The sequence below is a fragment of the Terrapene carolina genome, unplaced genomic scaffold (genome assembly GCF_002925995.2).
Source record: "Terrapene carolina triunguis isolate 2854851 unplaced genomic scaffold, T_m_triunguis-2.0 Scaffold23, whole genome shotgun sequence".
Lineage (NCBI taxonomy): Eukaryota > Metazoa > Chordata > Testudines > Emydidae > Terrapene > Terrapene triunguis.
Window position 1 is genome coordinate 101249 of NW_020664374.1, and position 20362 is coordinate 121610.

The 20362-nt window shown below is 39.2% G+C and overlaps 1 protein-coding gene across 1 annotated transcript in view; it reads left to right on the forward strand.

Annotated features, from left to right (window-relative positions):
* Positions 1-16905, forward strand: part of LOC112116229 (von Willebrand factor A domain-containing protein 3B) — a gene marked incomplete at its 5' end in the record, with an annotated part of 115481 nt that extends 98576 nt beyond the window's left edge. The window contains 6 exons of the mRNA XM_026649974.1: positions 6466-6586; positions 10855-10979; positions 12123-12260; positions 12803-12900; positions 15928-16160; positions 16823-16905. Of these exons, the coding sequence (XP_026505759.1) occupies positions 6466-6586; positions 10855-10979; positions 12123-12260; positions 12803-12900; positions 15928-16160; positions 16823-16827 (720 nt within the window). The remainder of the gene's footprint in view (positions 1-6465; positions 6587-10854; positions 10980-12122; positions 12261-12802; positions 12901-15927; positions 16161-16822) is intronic.
* Between the last annotated feature and the right edge of the window lie 3457 nt (positions 16906-20362).

A 20362-nucleotide genomic window follows, 5' to 3' on the forward strand; every position in this document is an offset into this window, starting at 1 on the left:
AAAAAGTCTTATAAGCCGGGGGAAGAGTTCTACAGCTTTGTCATCTGGGAGGTCTCAGATTTGAAATAAGTGTTGGGAGTTTCAGGCCAGGCCAACTGGACATTGGTTTTCCACTGTTTGGGGATTGTTTGTTCCATTTATCATGAATAGGAGTTGATAACATAGGCCAGATGGGTTTTGAAAGTAATTGCTCATGGCTACACACAATCCAGTTCAAATCTCTACCCCCAAACAATCCGTCTCCTTTATCCCTGACCAGGGATTGAGCTCACCTCCAGTTGTTACGAGCAAAAGTTCAATTGTAAATAAGTTTTGGGAGTGGCAGAACTGGTCCCTCTAGATCAGAGAGGGAAAGGTTTTTACTACCATTATTTTATAATTTAAAAAAAAAGAAGGGTATCTTCTCCCTGGATTTAAGAAAATTAAACACCCATGTAAAAAAAATTTGTTTCCGCATGTTGTCTCTAGCATCTGTAATGGCTTCTCTTTCCTCTCAGGATTGGTTTGCAGCTCTGGATTTAAAGGATGCATATTGCCATTTCTCGAAAAGACCTTGTCATTGGAGATACCTGCATTTTGTGCTGATGAAGGACCATTTAGTACAAGGTCCTCCCTTTTGGGTTGTCTACAGCACCCAGGGTTTTTACAAAATGTCTATTGGTAATAGCAGTGTGTCTGTGAAAGCAAGGGCTGTTTGTATAACCAGACTTGGATGATTGGTTAATAAAAGTGTTATCCAGGAAGGAGGTTATCTTACATGTAAAACAAATATATTTTTTGCCAATGTAGGACTACAAATAAATCAGGAGATGTCAGTTTTGATCCCAATTCAGAAGATCTGCTTTATTGGGGCAATACTAGATTTGGCTATGGCAAAGGCTTTTTTTCCAGAAGAAAAGTTTATAAAGATAAAGCTGTCCATAATCTCCTTTATCAATCCCCACAACAACCAATACCAGTTTTTCTATGGCTGATAAGTCTATTGGCTTCAACCACATAATTGACACCATATGCACGTCTTCAGATGACGGACCTCCAGCACTGATTGGCAATAAATTACAGACCAGGTTTAGGAAGCGTGCACTGAAAAATAATTTCATAACAAGTGTTTTCAACACTAATGTTGTGGCAAATGCTCAAAATGTAATGATGGGTATACACTCCAGTTCTCCTTTTCTATCACTGATACCTACTGCAGATGCATGTACATTGGGTTGGTGGGGCCATTTAAACAATAAGCTATTTATCAGAGCTCATTGTCACCAAAAGAAAAGGTTGGCCTAAAAGGTATTTTTACCTCAGGTACAACACAAGGTAGCTCAGGTAGTAACAGACAATATGACAGCGTTATTATCTGAACAAACAAGGGAGGGAGGGGGCTTGTTCTCTACAGTTATGCATGCAGGCAAAGAGCCTTGAAATGGGAGTATAGATTCTAGTGTTTTCATCCAATAGTGATCCACCCTTGCAGACCATCTGAGCAGGTCAAAGAGTCAGATGCATGAATGGTCCTTGAAGGACATAATAACATATCTCTTCAGTTCATGGGGGAATCCAGTACAGTAATAGATCTTTCTGCATCCAGCAACAACAAAAAGTGTCAATTTTTGGTTGAGATCAGGCAGTGACAGGGAATCAATATCAGATGCCTTTCTAATTCATTGGGGTCAGGGCCTGATATATGCATTTCCTCTGATTTTGTTCATTCAAAAAGTCATAAAATAAGACAGGACAAGGCCAAGGTAATTTTAATAGTGCCAGTGTGACTAATGCAGCTGTGGTATTTGGATTTAGTTCACCTGTCAAGAGATCTAATGGAATCTCTATTTCTGGCCCTGGACTTGTCACAGCAGCATGGCATGATTTATCATCCAGATCTTCAGTCTCTCCACCTAACAACATGGGAGATAGGACTCTGGGAAGTTAAAGAAACTCTGCTCATTGGAGATGCAGAATGTATTGCTACATTCTAGAAAGGAAGTCACAAGACAATGTGACAGTCACAAAAGAAAAAGGTTTTGATTGTGGATTTCTGTAGTTCCATGTACAGTACCAATTAGTTATATTTTATGATAGCTGTTGTACTAAAAAAAGGCAGATCTCTTGCTGTCTTCAGTAAAGATTCATCTCTCAGCCATATCTGCATATCATGTACCCGTGGAGGGAAAATCAGTTTTTACTAATAGCATAGTTAAAAGGTTTTTTGAAGGCCTTAATAACTTATACCCTTCAATAAAACACCCTATCCCATCTTGGGATCTGAATACAGTACTCTTGCAGTTGATGAGATCTCCCTTTGAGCTTTTGGGTAGCTGCGATTTATTTGTCTATTAAGACTGTGTTTTTGATAGCCATTACATCTGCAAGATGTGCAAGTGAAGTATGTGCATTGATGGTTGACCCAGCATTCACAATTTTTCATAAAGACATGGTAGTTTTTTGTATGCATCATACATTTTTGCCTATAATGGTTTCAGTTGTTCATGTAAATCAGTCTATACTTTTGCTGGTTTTCTTTCCTAAACCTCATATTCATGATGGAGAGACTATACTACATACTCTAGTTGTTAGAAGGGCTTTAGCCTTTTATCTAGACAGGACCAAATAATTTAGACAATCTCATAAATTGTTCATTGCTTATGACAGAAAAACTAAAGGGAAAAGCTGTTTCTATACAAATGCTCTCTAGATGGGTTAGATTGTGTATTAAAGTCACTTTTGAATCAAAAAGGTGTCCTTTTTCAAGGAATTAGGACACATTCTGCTAGGGCAGTGTCTATGGCTTTTTCTAGGCATATTCCTTTAATAGAAATATGTAGAGTCGTAACCTGGACTTCTATCTATGTGTTTACTAAACACTATTCCTTAAACGTAGAATCTAGACCTGATGCAAAATTTGGTAAAGCAGTTCTGCAATCCTTATTTAATTAGGTCTTTGTGTCCCATCATCCTGCTCGGGATACTGCTTATCAATCTATCCCATGAGTGGGAATATGCAGAGGACACTGGGGGTACGTCTTCACTTACATCCGGGTCCGGATGTAAGCAATCGGTTTTCTGAGTTCGATTTATCGCGTCTGGTTAAGACGCGATAAATCGATCCCGGATCGATCCCGGATCGATCCCGGAAGTGCTCGCCGTCGACGCTGGTACTCTAGCTCGTCGAGCGGAGTACGCAGCATCGACGGTGGAGCCTTCCTGCCGCGTCTGGACCGCGGTAACTTCGGACTAAGGTACTTCGAATTCAGCTACGTTATTAACGTAGCTGAATTTGCGTACCTTAGTCCGAAGTGGGGGGGTTAGTGTAGACCAGGCCTCAAAGAAAAAATGAAGGTTACTCGCTTGTAACAGAGCTTCTTCGAGATGTACCCTGTATATTCACACTCCCCGCCTGCCTCACCTCAGAGTGCTATTTATCAAAAAGTTTGGAGTTACAGGAGAAAGAACTAAGGCAGCTGGAGCTCCATGCCCTTTTTATACCCTTGCCTTGGAACATTCATTGTTCTGTGAGGGGAGTGTGAATATGCAGAGTCTGTTGCCCTGGAATTTGACATTCCTGCGTGTACCCCAGAACTTGACTATACTGCAGTGAGCCATTTTGTATGCTCAGCCATTGCTAGTTGAAAACCAAACATCACATAGCTAGGAGTAATCTTAGGCCTTTGTAAAACAAGGTCAAATAGCTTTGCAGTTTATTAATCAAAATTAAAAATAAAAAAAAAGTTATTTTAAAAAAGGTAAATAGCAACCTTTGTTTTAAGTGTCCCTAACATATTTTTATGTCTAAAAATTCTAAAAATGTTTTAAAATAATACATTTTTAAAATTAAAAAAATTAGTAACCCAGTAAAGGTTATTATGTTAACCCACTAGGAGTTATGTTAGGTTATGTGTTTTGTTAAAGTAAGCTATAAAAAATTAGGTAAGAGTAAATACCTCAAAGCAGTCCAAGGGAACCTTTCTTTGGGAAAAGAGCTGACATTTAAACTCCCTATCAGCTGGATGAAAAAAGGGTCCCTGGAAGTCCTGCTGGTAATTACTCAAAATCGTCTCAAACTGTGGATAACTATATCTAAAATGTCCTAAACCTATTGCTTTTGTTTGTTTGTGCTTAATATTTAATAAATTGTAGTTTTAAATAAGAGCACGCTTACTTGTATTAATCATTATCAGACCGAAATTGCTGTGTTCCCAATAATTTATTCCTAACACCGCCTAAAGTAAAACAGTTAAGTTACCACTGTTTTGGGTTCTGAAAACCCCAAATAACAGATTTGGTGAGCCAGTTGCCAGGAGTGATAGAAAGGAAGGGAATGATTAATACAAGTTGTTTGTTTGTTTTGTTTTGCAGTAGGTAAGGGAGGCAGTGGAACAGGGTCACAACCTATGAGTTGATTTATGGTCACATTCTGTTGTTGATTTAGGGCTCAGGCTGAAAAGCCTGGTTGAGTAAAAGGATGTCAGAAGGACAGGGAACATCTGACAAGAAACAAAAGCTGGAAATGGATTTGGATAACAGCTTGTCAGATTTCATGCAGGAGCATGATAATGTTTTTTTTGGAAGCCTAGGAGCTCTACCAGTCCTGGAGCGTTCTTGCGGTTCTGTAAGCAGATGGTAGTGATAAAGCAATTAAAGGCAGAAATAAAGAAGTTAAAAAAAATAAAATTTAGAAAGACACAGAAATATCCAGCCTGAGGGCAGCTCAGATAGTGGCACCGCAGAAGCAGGACTGCGACAGTGAGCGAGAGGGTAACAGGCTGGAGCAGAAAGTGTCTGGATTAAAACAACAAAAAATTGAGTGTGAATCTGCTGTTAGAGTCTTACTAAAGGATTCTCAGGATAAGACCCAGACAGATCATGGGGAATGTAAGAGACAAAGTTGTGCTCTCAGAGCCATGTTGAGAGAACAGAAAGGAATAGTGGTTGTGCTTCGTGGGAGTCATCCCCTAAGAAGGAGGGGTGAGTCAGAGGTGAATCTCTACTTGTATCCTCATTATGAGGATGAGAGGGATGGTACCTGTGAGCTTCCTTTTCCCTTGGACTCTTCTGGGCAGTCCGCGTATGGTCGCTTGCTTGAAAAACTGGAAGAGCTGTAGGCACCCATAGCCCCCACGGTAAGAAAGATTGATCCCCAAGAGGGTAACCAAGGAGGAGAAGAATGGGTAGAGGTTAGGCCCTTCACCCCAACCTGACTAGAGTGGCAGGAAAATTGGTTGGTCCGTTAACCCAGAGCACAGCCTTGGGATGGCTGGCAAGTAATCCACTGAACTCGTTGTGTATGTGTGTGTGCAGGTCTTAATATTAAAAATATACAATCTGCAAGGAGGGGAGAGTTGCCCCGGAATTTGACATTTCTGTGTGTACCCCAGCACTTGACAGTACTGCAGTCAGCCATTTTGTATGTGCAGCCATTGCTAGATAAAAAACAAACATCACATAGAAATAATCTTAAACCTTTGTAAAACAAGGTCAAATACCTGCATATTTGCAGTTTATTAATTAAAATAAAAAATATAAAAAATTAAATAACCTTAATTTTAAATATCCCTAACATATGATAACTAAAAATACTGAAAATATTTTAAAATAATTTATTAAAATTTAAAAAATTAATAACCCAATAAAATTATATTTACCCACTAAAATCACTATAAATTATATATTTTATTAAAATTAACTATAAAAATTAAATAAAAATAAATATTTCAAAGCAGTCCACAAAAACTTTTCTTAAAAAAACAAACCTAACATCTAAACACCCCATTAGCTAAACAAACCAAAGCCCCTAAAAATCCCGCTAGCAATTACTCAAAACCATCTCAAACTCTAAGTAACTATATCTAAAATATTTTAAACCTATACATGCTTAATATCTAATAAATTATAGTTTTAAATAAAAGCACGCTTACTTGTATTAATTATTTATCAAACAAAAATTGCTGAGTTCCCATTAATTTTTTCCTAACACCACCTAAAATAAAACAGTTCAATTACCACTGTTTTGGGTTTTAAAAACCCTGGGTAAAAAGTCCATCTCAAAGAACCTTGGTTACAGGGGAGTAACCGTCATTTCCCCCTAACTTGTTCTTGGAAATAAATGAACTGTTTTTTGTTGAGATTTTCCAAAATACTTCATATAGAGGCAGACACATAGCATGGGAAATTTCAGATGGATAATTAAAGATTAGCAGTTTGTGAGCAGCTGAAAACAGGATCTTTCCATACAAAGTACTAGTTAGGCTTAATGATAGGCATTGTTGCCAGCTCTTTCTATCATATAGTTCACCATATTCTCTGAAGACTCCCAGTACTTACAATCATCCAGTTTATTGTTGATTAGCAACAGTATTAATATATCTAATCCATAGCATGAAATTACATGAATGCTTAATTCATTCAAAAAGATAGACCTATGCTGATTGGGTTATCATTATGAGCAATATCTTTTTATCTTCCCAATTACAGAAACTTACAGAAGAGAATGTAAAGGCACAGTCTAAGAAAAGACAGAAAGGAAAAGTGTTTGAGACTCTCAAAGGCCAAAAGGTGATTGCAAGATCTGACGTCACAGGATTTTATTTTCCAGGTAAATTGTTTTTGTGTGTACTTCAAATGTTTTTTTTTAAATCTTTAGAAAGATTGCTGAAAAAAGAGCAACATTTATCTAATCTCTTTCACCTGGTTCAGTTTTAATTTGATTTACTGTATATATTGTTGGATTTTTAATCTTTTCTCATCGTAATGCTTCTAGAAAGGTACAGAAAGCTCTGCAGTCACCCTACTGATAGGTCTATTTTTTTAAAGAAGAAAGTGGTGGGAAATGTTTTGGAATAAAATGGTGTACATTTTGAAATGGAAGACAGTGTCAATCTATTCCTTTTTCTTTCTAGGCTGGCTTATTTCCATTTAGGATTTAGCAAAGGCTGAGCCATCTGCTATATGCAGAATATTCACTAGATGTTTCTGTTGTGTTGTTGAGTTCTAAGTCAGAATATTTGTAGTATGAATTGGTATCCCATGATATGGTATTGGGGGAAAAAATCTAACTAATCCCATACCTTTTTTGTATGATTGACAAAGTATTCTAGGACAGTTTCTGACATCAGAGAACATCTCACAGGTAATTTGACATCATTGGAAGTCTGTTCTCAGGAGAGGTGCAAGAATTGAAAAGCTGGGGTGTTGAGGATCGAAGTGCATTGGCAAAACCTTGTGGGGAAGCTTGCTCTGTGCCTCTTTACACTACATCTGGCTCGTCAGCCAGTGCTGTTAGTTCCTCACATTCATGAACACTGAATCAGTTACAATTAAAACAAATTAAGGATATTCTAACAAGTTAAGGATATTTATTGTTAGTACTGTTTCATGTACAGATAAAATATGGAGATAAGTTCATTGCTTTTGTTAGCTTGGCTTATTTTTTCTGTACTTTTTTGATTGCCTGATAACAGTTTTCAATTTAACAATCACAGGCTGAATTCTTTAATTTTACAGTTGGATCAGAAAACCATTTTGCTATTTATCTAGCTTTGTAGCTGTTAGTGTTGAGAATGGTCTGATGCTGCTGTGTATTCTTTTTCTGGTCACATAGTTGAAAGTTTCTCTATCCTATACCCAAATGCTAATTCAGTAAAACATCAAATGAGTGAAAGGTAAGTGGTTTAAAAGGGAGAATTTTTTCCTATCCTAACATGAATAAGACTGTACAGTATAAATTTACTGAGATATTCATTTACTATTTTTTCTCAGAATGCTATAATTCAAAACATAAGATAGATATTGCAGTTGGTACAGTAATAATGGTACAGTAATAACAGTGTACTGAATCTCTTTAGAATTTGGTATGCTACTTTTCACACATTGGACCAGATTTTCAGGGACGAGTACAATGGATGTGTTTGCAAAAGTGTCCTTAGAAAATCCTGCCATTGCTTGAACCACATAGCTATTGTGCACACAATTTGGGTAATTGCCTGCCTAGCTGCTCATTGCACACTCTTTTGAATATTTGACCTTTTCATTAAATGAAATAACAAAATGCATGAGGATCTCTTGCATCATGTGCCAGACCCCAAATGACAGACACTATACACAGTGAGAATACTGCTGCATCATTTTACCCACATGCAGATAACTTATAATATTTTTAGGATCTCAAAATGGGTATTATAATCACCATTTTATAAATGAGCCTTTCTGTGTTTATTTCCTAAGTGATCTGTCAGGGTCACATGGGAAGTCAGCACCTTTATGAGTAGAACTTAGTTCAAACTTCCAGTCATCTGTTCTAATCACTAGGCAATGCTGCTTCCCTAAAAATAATTATATTTACCTTTTCAGTAAAATTAATAATAATTTTAGTATCTCTGAACAAGCCCCACAAAAAAGGCAAACTTTATTTCTAATGGGAATGAACTATTTGCACATTCATCAAGGCTCCAATTCAGCAAGGTATTTAAGCATGTACCTAACTTTAAGCATGTGAGTAGTCCCATTGAAATCATCGGTGATGATGTTAGTTTTATAGTTAAGTACTTTGCTGCATCAGGGTCCAAAGTAAAAGCTTCTATTAATCTTAGAATCTTTCTTTTCTTAGTAGTTATTCTGTACTTGCATTGTTTTAAAATAGTAATAATGTTGTTGTTGTCGTGTTTTTTTTAATGCATCTTCTAAGCTGTTCCCTTCTATGGGTCACCCAGTGTATGTCGTCTTCTCTATTTCTGCCTCTGACCCCTGTCCTCCAAACACAAGTCTGTGGGGAGCTTTCTTCTGATGATGAGTTTCATGAGATTGGGGGCTTGTTTGAAGTCCAGAAGAGGGGTTTTGTGAAAGATTTCTTTAAGGATGTGGTCCCCATTGAGTATGGGTTGTAACTGTTTCATGATATCCTGTATGGATTCCAGTGTGGGGTGGTAAGTGTCAACGAGAGGTTTTTTTTTTTTTCTGTATTGAAGCTGGTGGAGTGTCTTTCTTTGGTGAAGGTGATTTTAAGTGTGTATCCCAGACATTTTCCTCAGCGCATATTCTGTGATATTTGAGGGCCTGACTGTAGATAACAGATCTTTTGGTGTGTTTGGGGTGGTTACTGGATCTGTGAAGGTAGGTGTGGCGATCCATGGGTTTCTTGTATATAGTAGTCTGTAGGGTTCTATTGTTGAAGCTGATCATGGTATCCATGCAGTTGATGCTGGTACGGTTGTGTTCTAGAGAGAGTTTGATGGATGCGTGGTGGTTGTTGAAGTTGTGATGGAAATCTATAAGGAAGTTTAGGTCGTTTGTCCAGAAGATGAAAATATCATAAATGTGTATCAGGTATATCATTGGTTTCATGGTGCATTTGTCCAGAAATTCTTCCTCAAGGTGTCCCGTGAAGATGTTGGAATATTGGGGAGCCATCCTAATACCCATGGCTGTTCCCATGGTTTGGACAAAGTGTTTGTTGTTGAATGTAAAATTGCTACGGGTGAGGAGGATGAAATAGATGAGCGTAGCAATGTATTTGGGATGGATATCTGAGTGTTGTCCATTATCTTGTAAATATTTGAGGCAGGCATCAATGCCATCGTTCTGAAGGATGTTGGTGTATAGGGAGGTGACATCTATGGTGGCAAGCGTGGTGTTCTGAGGGAGGTGGTTAATGTTTTAAAGTTTCTGGAGGAAGTTGTTGTGTCCTGGAGGAAGCTGGCACTTTGTGCGTGAGTCATTGAAGATGGTTTCTATGAGTCCTGATATTCCTTCAATAAGAGTGCCTATGGCCTGATATGATGGGTCTGCCTGGGTTCACTTGTTTGTATGTTTTGGGAAGCATGTAGAAGGTCCTGGAGTGGTGGGAAGAGGGGTTGTGGGGGATGAGGTTGTAGAGTTTCTTTTGGGGTTATTTGGGCAAGGATTTGATGATATCCTTAATTCCTAGGCGAATTGTGGTGCGGGGTCTTCTTTGAGTTCTTTATAGTAAGTGGTGTTGGAGAGTTATCAGTTGGTTTTGTTGATGTAGTCATCACAGTTGAAAACTACAGTGACAGCACTCTTTGTCTGCTGGCTTGATCCCTATCTGGTGGTTGGATTTCAGGGACTGTATAGCTGTCATCTTGGTGGTTGAGCGATTGTAGTGGATTTCACAGTCAGTTTTTTTCCCAAAAGCAATCAATGTAATGATTAAGTGTGTTGTTTTGTCCATTGTGGAGTGTCTAGTCTGATGATTCTTTTTTCTTATGACTGTTGGTGGGGAGGTGGTGGTTGTGGGTGGTGGTGTCCTTATTGTAAAAGAATTCTTTGAGGAGGAGTCAGTGAAAGAATTCTTCAAGTTCTCCGTGTGTTAGTATTGTATCAGGTTCTATGGTGGGGCAGAAGTTCAGTTCCTTGGAGAGTACAGATAATTCAGCTCCGGTAAGAGGTACTCTGGATATATTGATGATGTTGGGGTGTCATTTAGTGTCCATGTGGTGGGTCTTGGTGTCATGGTTTATCCTGGAGTTGAAGTTCAGTGGGTTGTGGAGTTGTTGTAGCTGGTTCCACTCTTTCTTTTTGTGTTGAATGGCTGTCAGCAGGTTTTGATAGTTGCTTTGGGTTTCTTACATGATCTCCAGGTGGGTTTCCTGTTTTCTTTTTCTTTTTTGCATAATTATTTTGCAGAACTCGGGCTTTATATTATAAATTCTTTGGGGGCAGTGACTTTCTTTTTGTGTGTGACTTGTACAGTACAATGTACATTGTCAGTGCCAGTGCAAATATTGTAGATTCTACTACAGGAAATATGGGGACATGTTACAGGCTACAGGATTTTTAGCCTTCTTATATATTGGTAAACATACTATATGTAATTTTAATATTATATTTTTCATGTTTTTCTCTTAGGAACTGTGATAAAGAGTATCAGTTCCTCCCAGGCACTTGTTGACTTCAGCCATGGAGAGACACAGATTGTACCAATAAAGTTCATTATACCTGTCGGGGGTGCTATGCCTTGCCCATCACTGCAGGTGAAAAACTATTACTTTTTAAGGCAGCATATGTGCATCATTAACTTTATTCTGCAGTTCACATATGAGCACGATGATACGTAATAGTTTGATCATTTCTGTATTTTGGATAAATTTGTAAATGTTAAAGAAGATTCTCCATTCAGAGAAATTTCCTTTGGTTCCATGCTATTTCCAGTATTTCTTCTGTTTGTCACTTGTTATTACATGATATGTGATAAAAGTTTAGAATCTTTGCTCTTTAAAATCACACATAGTATTTTTGGGCAGGTCACTCAGCACAAGTGGTCTTACTGTTTCCCAACAATACACATAATTAATTTACACTCACAGCATAGGAACCTAACAAACCCTTTTACTCACACTATAACTTACAGCAGGCTCTAGCCATTTATTTTTCATTGTATGTGCTTAATCCAACAAAAAAAACCTTTTACTAACCCCAAAGAACAATAATGAAAAAAAAAATCATATTCCATTTCTGTATTTAAGTTAGCTAGCTAATCATCTATTATCACAATTCTTCTTTCAAATGGGGCTTATTTTAGCAGAGACAGGGATGATGGGTACAAAAAGCAATGGTCTACCCTGCCTTGGTTACAATTAAAACCAGGGACTTGATTCTTTCCCTATATAATGTAAGGAACTCCTGCTGATATTAATAGTATGTCTCTGTATTCTGTGTGGAGAGTCCAATTCTGGAAGTGTCTGTCAGGTTTAATAGAAAGTTATAATCTTTCTATAGTGTTTTAAAAATCATCTTATATAATTCAATTAAAAATATATTCCTATTATAGAATTCCATGTGGTGTTTAAAAACATAAACAAAAATATAATTCTCTATTAAATTCTAAGGGATAAAGGGTTGGAATAATTTCTTTAGTAGCCTGTTAGCTTGATCCCTCTGAAATTTTGTAGGACGTTTCCATAGGATGCTGATTTAAGGCATGATCCTGTGAGGTGCTGATCCAGTGGGAGTTGAGAGTAGTCAGCACATGGCATGATTGGTACCTTTGTATTTTCCTCTAGTGTTCCATTTTAAGCCATTAGACTGGATTAGCATGTTGTTTTGTACAGTCAAACCGTCGTTTAAAACTGGTATGCTATGAAGCTCTTGCAACCTAATGCTTTTCTGGTACACAGGTTGGAGACTATGTATTCGCCAGAACTGGGACACAAACAGGAAATGATTATTATATGCCTGCTGTTGTTATAGCAACACCAAAAAGAGTTGAAGCAGATGATAAACTCTACACAGTTTTGAAGTACAACAATAAGAAAGTAAGTAGACCTGTGAAAGGATACGAAGTTTGCCATGGCATTATTATAATTCTGTTTTTGATGAGGCAGAAATAACTGGCCTGGCTAAAGAGCACATCGTTCCATTCACCCTTCCAGCTGACCAAAATCAAATCAAATTTCAGAGCCAAGTAATGGGCCAACATAATGGACAAACTGATAAGGAGTGTAGACAAACATTACTCTACTCTCCGTAATCTATTTATTGGCTTTCACAGGCTCCAGACTGCAAATGTGAAGAATAAGGATTGTTTTTCATGGGATAAAATAAAACTATTTTTAGTGTGTTTTGTTACCTTTGTTCGTTGGAGATTATTATGGTAATTTTATCTTTTTTTTCTCATTGTGTATTATAAAGAAATTGTACTTATCATTAGGAAATTGTCATCTTGGTTTTTCAGATGTTTCTTACGGTTGCACCAAAATGCCTGGGTTTTTTTATACATTCCTTTATTCTTAACTGCTGTTTCTGAGGTTTAGAAGTCACTGATCTAAACTGAATGAATTTGATTGTGTTATTGCAGAAACACTGTATACGAAGTGGGCTTATTAAAATCAGCCAAACAAAGTATGCCTGTTCCTGCCGTTATATAAGAATGGCCCATATGGTGGATTGCCTGCTGTGAGTATGTCTGAACTGAAATATGTAAACTTTTGGTTATGTGCATTCTAAAATATAGGGGGGGGAGAGAAGCATGTTTTGTATTCACTTTTGCTTTAGTTTTTCCATATCTAATACAATAACAAGTAGCTTTTTAAACTAGAACAGGGTTCATTCAGGTCGGGTGGTCCTGGACACATCACCATGTGTGTCTGATCCACTAAGTGTTTGGATGTGAAGGTTGTTAATTGTCTACTTCACGCTTTTGTTCCCTGGCAGGGAGCTGCACTGTATCAGATTGGTGGGAGGTGCTAGTTTGGTTCTTAATAACAGGAAGTTCGAAGTGAGAAAACGCTGGAAATTGGAGATAGTGTTAGTGATGGGCTGGTTTTTATTTTATTTTAAGATGTGTTTTGTGATATGAACTTGTGCTTCAAATTATGAAATGTATTTAGAGTACTCAGTGTCTTATTGGGCTTGAGTCTGGGGAATGGCTTGGAGAGGGTGAACTTATGTAGACCTCAGCTGATGTTTGCTGATTAGAATAGGATGTGAACTTATATTGGTTTCCAGGTAAATCTGTGTTTCTGTTTGGCCTTTACATAGCCTGAGCCATGAACCCATTTGAAGTATCCCTGAGAAGTGATAGATTTCAGAGTTTATTAGCAGGCCGTGTGTTGTGTGGTAGAAATCCTTCTTCTGGGCTTTAAGGTCGAGGCAGTAGCTCCTACTGTCCCCTCTCCAAAAAAGAGGGAACATGAAAGCCTTATGGAATATAATAAACCTGATTAATGAAGCAGGAGAGATTCCTTCTTTCCTATGGCTTCAGATATGTTTGGGGGAAAGTGGTTACCCCCATCAAAATCCAGCCAGAGAAAGAGGAGAAACCAAATAAATCAAAGCTCTCCACAAGCAGCGACATGTCCCTGCTGCTCCTAGGTGGAGGTGTGGCTAGGTGGCTCTGCACGCTGCCTCCGCCCACAGGTGCCGTCCCCACAACTCCCATTGGCCGTGGTCAATGGCTATAGTAATCAAAAACACTTAACTCTTGTATATTTTTCATTCATAGATCTCAAAGCACTTTACAGAACAGATTAATATAATTATCCCCATTTACAGATGGGGAAACTGGCACAGAAAGGTGAAGTGACTTGCCTAACATCACCCAGATGGCTAGTGACAGAACCAAGAATAGAATTCAGGTCTTCTGAGTCCCAGTCCAGTGCTCTAACTAGTAAGCCACACTGCCTCCCTTAAGGCTGGTTGTTTGTCATGGATAAAAAGATCATGGATTCCACTCAAGAATCCTATGGAATTCTGTTTTGTCTTTCCCCGTAAACATCATTAATTCCATCCCTCTCCCCTTCACATCCACTAAGGGCAGGTCTTCACTACAGGGGGGGGTCGATTTAAGATACGCAAATTCAGCTACGCGAATAGCGTAGCTGAATTCGACGTATCGGAGCCGACTTACCCCGCTGTGAGGACGGCGGCAAAATCGACCTCCGTGGCTCCCAGTCGACGGCGCTTACTCCCACCTCCGCTGGTGGAGTAAGAGCGTCGATTCGGGGATCGATTGTCGCGTCCCGACGAGACGCGATAATTCGATCCCCGAGAGATCGATTTCTACCCGCCGATTCAGGTGGGTATTGTAGACCTAGCCTCAGTCATTCACTCTGAGTTGGCTGGTTGAGTTGGCTGGCTCAGTCATTAAGCCAGCCAGCCACAAGCACTCCTAAGCACCTCCATATTTTTGCTACTCACCACTCCTGTTTGCTTTGCTGTATTGAATTTTGCTTTTTAGATTAGGATGGGAAAAGAAAAGAAAATTATGTGCTGGCAATAATATTTGTTGTAGTCTTTGCTCTTCTTTCATGCTACTCATCTATCCATCCTGCCTAAATAATCTATATTTTTCTATACGTATCTCTAATTCTGCTGCATTTTTAGTCTGTTGTATGAACGGGTTGGAGCCTGGCTAGATCTGTCTCTTGTGGTTGTGTTTTTTCCTCCTGCTTCTTGGTAATATATCTAGCTCTAAATGCAGTGCTTTTCATCAGTAGATCTCAAAGTGATTTACAAAAGAGAGCAGTATCATAATCCCCATTTTACAGATGGGGAAACTGAGGTGTATAGCAGTTGAGGAGACTTGTCCAGGTCACCCAGCAGATGAATAACAGAACGGGGCATTGAACCCAGATTTTCTGAGTCCTAGTCCAGTGTTCTATCCACTAGACAACACTGCTTCTTTGATAGCTGGGGCTTTACATCCCTATAGAATTGTTTTCTCTATGATGGGAGAAGGTGGCCTCAGATGAACACAATTACTAGCGCAGAATTTTCCCCTTTTGCGAGTAAGCTCTCAGCTATAGTATTTTATTGCTTTCCATTCAGATATTTGTAAATGGAATAATGTTCTCATGGAAGTGTAACAGTTTCTCCCATATTATTTAACACTTTACTTTTATGTCATGTAGATATGCATCCTGTTCTCTTCCAGGCACTGACTAACTTAATTCACTGATTGAATCGTAAAGATTCAACGCTGTCCATGACATTACTTTATATTCATCGCTTTTTGTAGTCTAGCACACAGTGTCTAATGAGTGTTTTCCTCTTTTATGAAAAACTGTGCATTAAAAATCATTAGACAGTTGTATTTCATTAGCTGCACGTTAATCAGTACTAATGCTGGCTGTGCCATTTGCATTGCTTGAATAAAGATTGTGTCAACATTTCTATTATAGTCCCTGTTTTCAGGGAGTTTAGACAATCATGTGGTTCCTACCTGAAACTTGTTATGTGAGGCATTCTAAAAAGTTCCGCACGGTGATGCTTAACTTCAGGCTCATTCTTCCAACTCTGGCGACTTCACAAGGCTACTGTCAGCACAATGAGTCTTTTTCTTATCAACACAGTGGGAGGTGGGGAAAGATGACATACAAAGTGTTAAAATAATAAAATAAAGATGAATGTTTTGAAATAGCATGATATACCACATTTACACACACAGATGTATATCAGTGAATCTTCTCTTCTGATTTCTAGCCCAAATGTACAGGCTGAGAAATCCATCCAGAACTCATCTCCACAAGAAGAAGAAGAAAAGGGGGAAAAATTGAAAGAAGATGGGGGAAAAAAGAAGAAAAAAGGGAAATTAGAAAGCAAAAAGCATCCCCGGGAGAAGACTTCAGACTCTGATGATCTTTTATTTATCTCCAAGAGGGAAGTGAAAAACAAAGAAATAAATTCACTGCCTAGTGACAAAGAGGCAACTGAAGGTAAAGAAGTGGGGAACAAATTATTTGATTCAAGTTATAAAATCATAAAGATTAGAGATGGAACTGACCTGTTGGGTCATTTAGTCCATTCCCCTGCCACTACAGAAAGGTCCCTGCAGTATATTTTCTGGAGGTTTGTTCAATCTAGTTTCAAATGTTGCAAATGATGAAGTTTCCACCATTTTCATTGGGAGACTATTCCACAGACTAGCTAATCTCAGCATCAGGATGAGATTGCTTTCTTGATTTTTATCTATTTATACTAGTTACGTCCCTTGGTATCAGCCTTAAGCAAATTTCTCTACATCCTGGGTATTTACTTAGACGCTCCCGATATTTATTATGTTTACTCCTCAGTCATCATTAAGTCAAGCTATTTGTGTGTTGCTCTTCTGATCTTTCCTCATAAATCAGTACTCCTCTTTTGTTGCTCTTGTGTCAATTCCATCCAGTTTGTCTACATCTGTCTCGTACTGAAGTAGCATGATACTGCAGTACTGCCCAGGTTTCTCACCATCCTTGTAGCATCACAGCTTCCTCAGGAGCCACGTCATGACTGGCTCCCTGCCGGTAGATGTCTCTGAACTCCCCAGTATTCCAGTGTGCAGAGGGTGAATGAACATGAGAACCCATTAGCTTCTTCTGTTACTAATTCCCTGCAGGTTGAAGGAAGGATGAATCTGAGGAGAGTGGCTATCACCTTGGCCCATCCCGGCCATGCCTTACCCAGATCTGCAGAGCCTTGGCCATCTGAGTCCCACAAAGGAGATTCTTCTAGGTGGCATGAGGTGGAACATGCTGCAGAGTCCCCTTTTTATGGCACCATTGGCTTTACCATTTTTTTTTGCATACCCCTTTGTGTCTCAGAGTGGATGGAAGTGTAGGACAACCTCTGATATTCATACAGTTAATAAAGATGTTATATAAAACCGGTCCTTACACTGATCCCTACAGGATTTCTTTGAATGCATTCCCACAACTTGACACATTGTTGAGTATTGTTACTCTTTGTTTGCAGGTGTTCAGTCAGTTTTCAGTGTATATGATAGTGCTTATCATAGCCAAGAAAATTTGAATTATTTTTGCAAATAAAAATTTGTGAGCCAGTGTCAATATGTTACTAAATGCCAGACATACTGCATGTAGTTTATTCCATACATCCACTATTTATTTTAATGCTATTTAAATAAATAAATAAACAAATATGAAAAAATCCAAGTTTGCCTGGTATAATTTTTTTCTCATGGGCCAGATCCTCATCTGGTGTAATCTGGCAGTTTACAGTAGTTGACAGTCTGGTGCTATATGTGCTGCTTATTGAGATCCCATCTTTGCAACCCTCACTCATACTGATGAGCACTTAGAGAAATGCTCCTGTTTAAACCAGTGGGATTACTTGCATGAGTAAGTACTCAGCAACATGAGTGAGGATTGCAGAGCTGTGTCCTATGAATGCGTTGTTCCATTAATCTCTAGAGACTAGATTTTAAAGGCCTAAACTCCTGTTGATTTCCTAGGCACCTAGTGGGATTTTTAAAAGTGCTTATCTGCATCTTTAGGTGCCCTATATACCTTTGAAAATTTGGTCCTAGATATTTACATTTTTTCCTAACCCTTTCATTCTGGAATTGTTTGCTACCTCATGAAGAATGGATCACGTGTGCCTGTTATGTGTTAGGGGGTTAATATTTGTTCATTATTTTACTAAAGATTGAAGTTAAATTTACCTAATACTAGTTCCAAGGATTACTCTGCTTTCTTTTTTTAAAGTTCAGTACCACGTTTGCTTTATTAGTTAGGCACCCAATCTGCTTAGGTACTTTTGAACATCCCACTAGGTGCCTATCTATATCTTTAGACACCTAAATGCCTTTTAAAATCTGGTCCTTAGCACCTTAAGATGATGACCTTTATACACCCAAAAGCCTTTGATTTATATGTTCAAACTTTCCAAGTGTGCTCTTCAGTGCTGTTTGCCATTATTTTTCAAAGTCTTCAGTACTTCTTAATTGTTCTTGTTAAAGGCAGATTTAAAAAGGAGTTCAACATCTCAGCAATTCAAAAGAAATTTTTTGAATAGTTGTAAATTCCATTAATAGTTAAAAACAAACTAATAACTTATAATAGCCTGAATACATCCTACAGTAATGAGGTTACACTTATTGCTTGATTGCTTGATTTCTGAAGGCAGTCTATTGAATTGGGCATTGGTTTATTTAAAAGGTTTATAATCCTCCCACATAGTTTCTAATACCTGAGTAATTTGAATGTCTTTTCATTTGTATAAAAACAAATTACTCGATACTCCTGATTGTTTGCCTGTAGTATGAGAACTTCTTGTTCATAATTGTGCAGCATATTTTCTCTAGCCCTTTCACACTTGTGTAATATGGGAGAAATATTTGGCACCATGAAAAAGTGCCTTCTTTTAAAAACCATGCTAGCCTCATCATCATTGGCGATCCCTCGATTCGAGGAGGATCTCTACCATGAATTTACATCTGGGTCCTGAGATGACTCAGGAGTCCGATCCTGAAACCACAGATCCGCCCGCAGTAGGCGTAGACGTTTCCTGGTGCGTCAGCTGCCTGCTGGGAGTTATTTCTTTTTCCTTCCTTCTCTTTCTCTTTTCAGCTTCAAGGGCAAGGCGCTTCTCCTCAAAGCAGGCCACTGCCTGATGCCTCCTGTGGCGCCATTGGGGTCGGTTAGTGCTTGCGCCTCCCAACGTGAGATGTCCACATCAGTTTTCTTGAGATACGCTTTCAGTGTGTCTTTGTAGCTAGCCTACCCAGTCCTCAAATGTCTGGCTTTAGTTGATCACCCATAGAGCCAGAATGTGCAACCCTCGCTTGTGTTGGTGAACACTTGCTCACATAAGAAGTCCCATAGATTTCATACATACATTTCAACATTTCATAGATTTCAGCAGGATTACTAGAGGGAGTAGGAGCTCCCTAGCATGAGTAAGGGTTGCACAATATAGTTCTTAATTTCTTTAGCTAGCAAGGTAAATTTATTCAACTGGAAAAATCTACTTGATGAAGCCTAATATATTTACTGCTTTTGGGTACTGTATGAATGTACTAAAGCAAACTTGTTAGAGGATTTTAAAATTTCTACAAGCCAGCATACTTTCAGCTAAAATATTCTTGACTGTTACCTGATTGCATGTAATCAGTGGCCCAGGCCTGTTCTTACTCATGAAAAACATCCATTGACTTGAATGAATATGGACTCCATGACTGGGCCTTGTGATGGGGCATCTGGCCCACACTGGCCCAGAAGGGGTTAATAGAACCCTAGGGAGGCTGTACAGCAGGCAGTCAATTAGAGAGAGCCCTAGAGAGGCTGCGCAGGAGACAGCCAATTAGAGAGGGGCTGTGAGGAGCAGCCAATCAGGGCCTGGTAGACCCATATAAGAAGAGCTGCAGGGCAGAGCAAAGTCAGTAGCTGCCTGGAGCTCAAGGTGGGAAGGTCAGGCTCCTAGCAGGAGGAAGGAGTGCCAGCACCCTGGACGGAGCAGAGTTGCTAGCAACCACTGGGGGATGGGGAAGCAAAAGACGGCTCCTTGTTGGCTGCAGGGATTTGCAGGCTGGGGTCCTGAGGCAAGGGAAAAGAGGGTGCTGAGGGCCATGGGGAAATGACCCAGGGAAATGAACTGAAGAGTTGGAGGGGATGCAGTAAGTGGCAGCCATCTACAGGATGCCTGGGCTGGGACCCAGACTAGTGGGTGGGCCTGGGTCTCCACCTGCCCCCCGGCCGCCACTGAGGAAGTGGCCAAACAATTGGCTGCAGTTGCCTTTGAGGGAATTGGTTGGACAGTGGACTGCAGTTCCCCCAGAAGGGGAGATAACAGAGTGTGACATGGCCGAAGGGCTGTGTCCTGCAGAAGTTGTTGTGGTCCTTCGAATGACACCGTTCCAGGAGCAGAAGTGATGGTGGGTGAGATAGCACCAGAAGAGGGCGCACTGGCTAGCAGAGCTAATCCCTGGGACAGCCAGCAGGAGGCACTGCAGTGGTGAGTGAACCCCATCACTAGGGACCTACCAAATTCACTGTCCAATTTGGTTAATTTCACGGTTATAGGATTTTAAAATTGTAAATTTCATGATTTCAGCTATTTAAATCTGAAATTTCACAGTGTTGTAATTTTAGGGGTCCTGACCCAAAAAGGAGTTTTGGGGGGGTGTTGCAAAGTTATT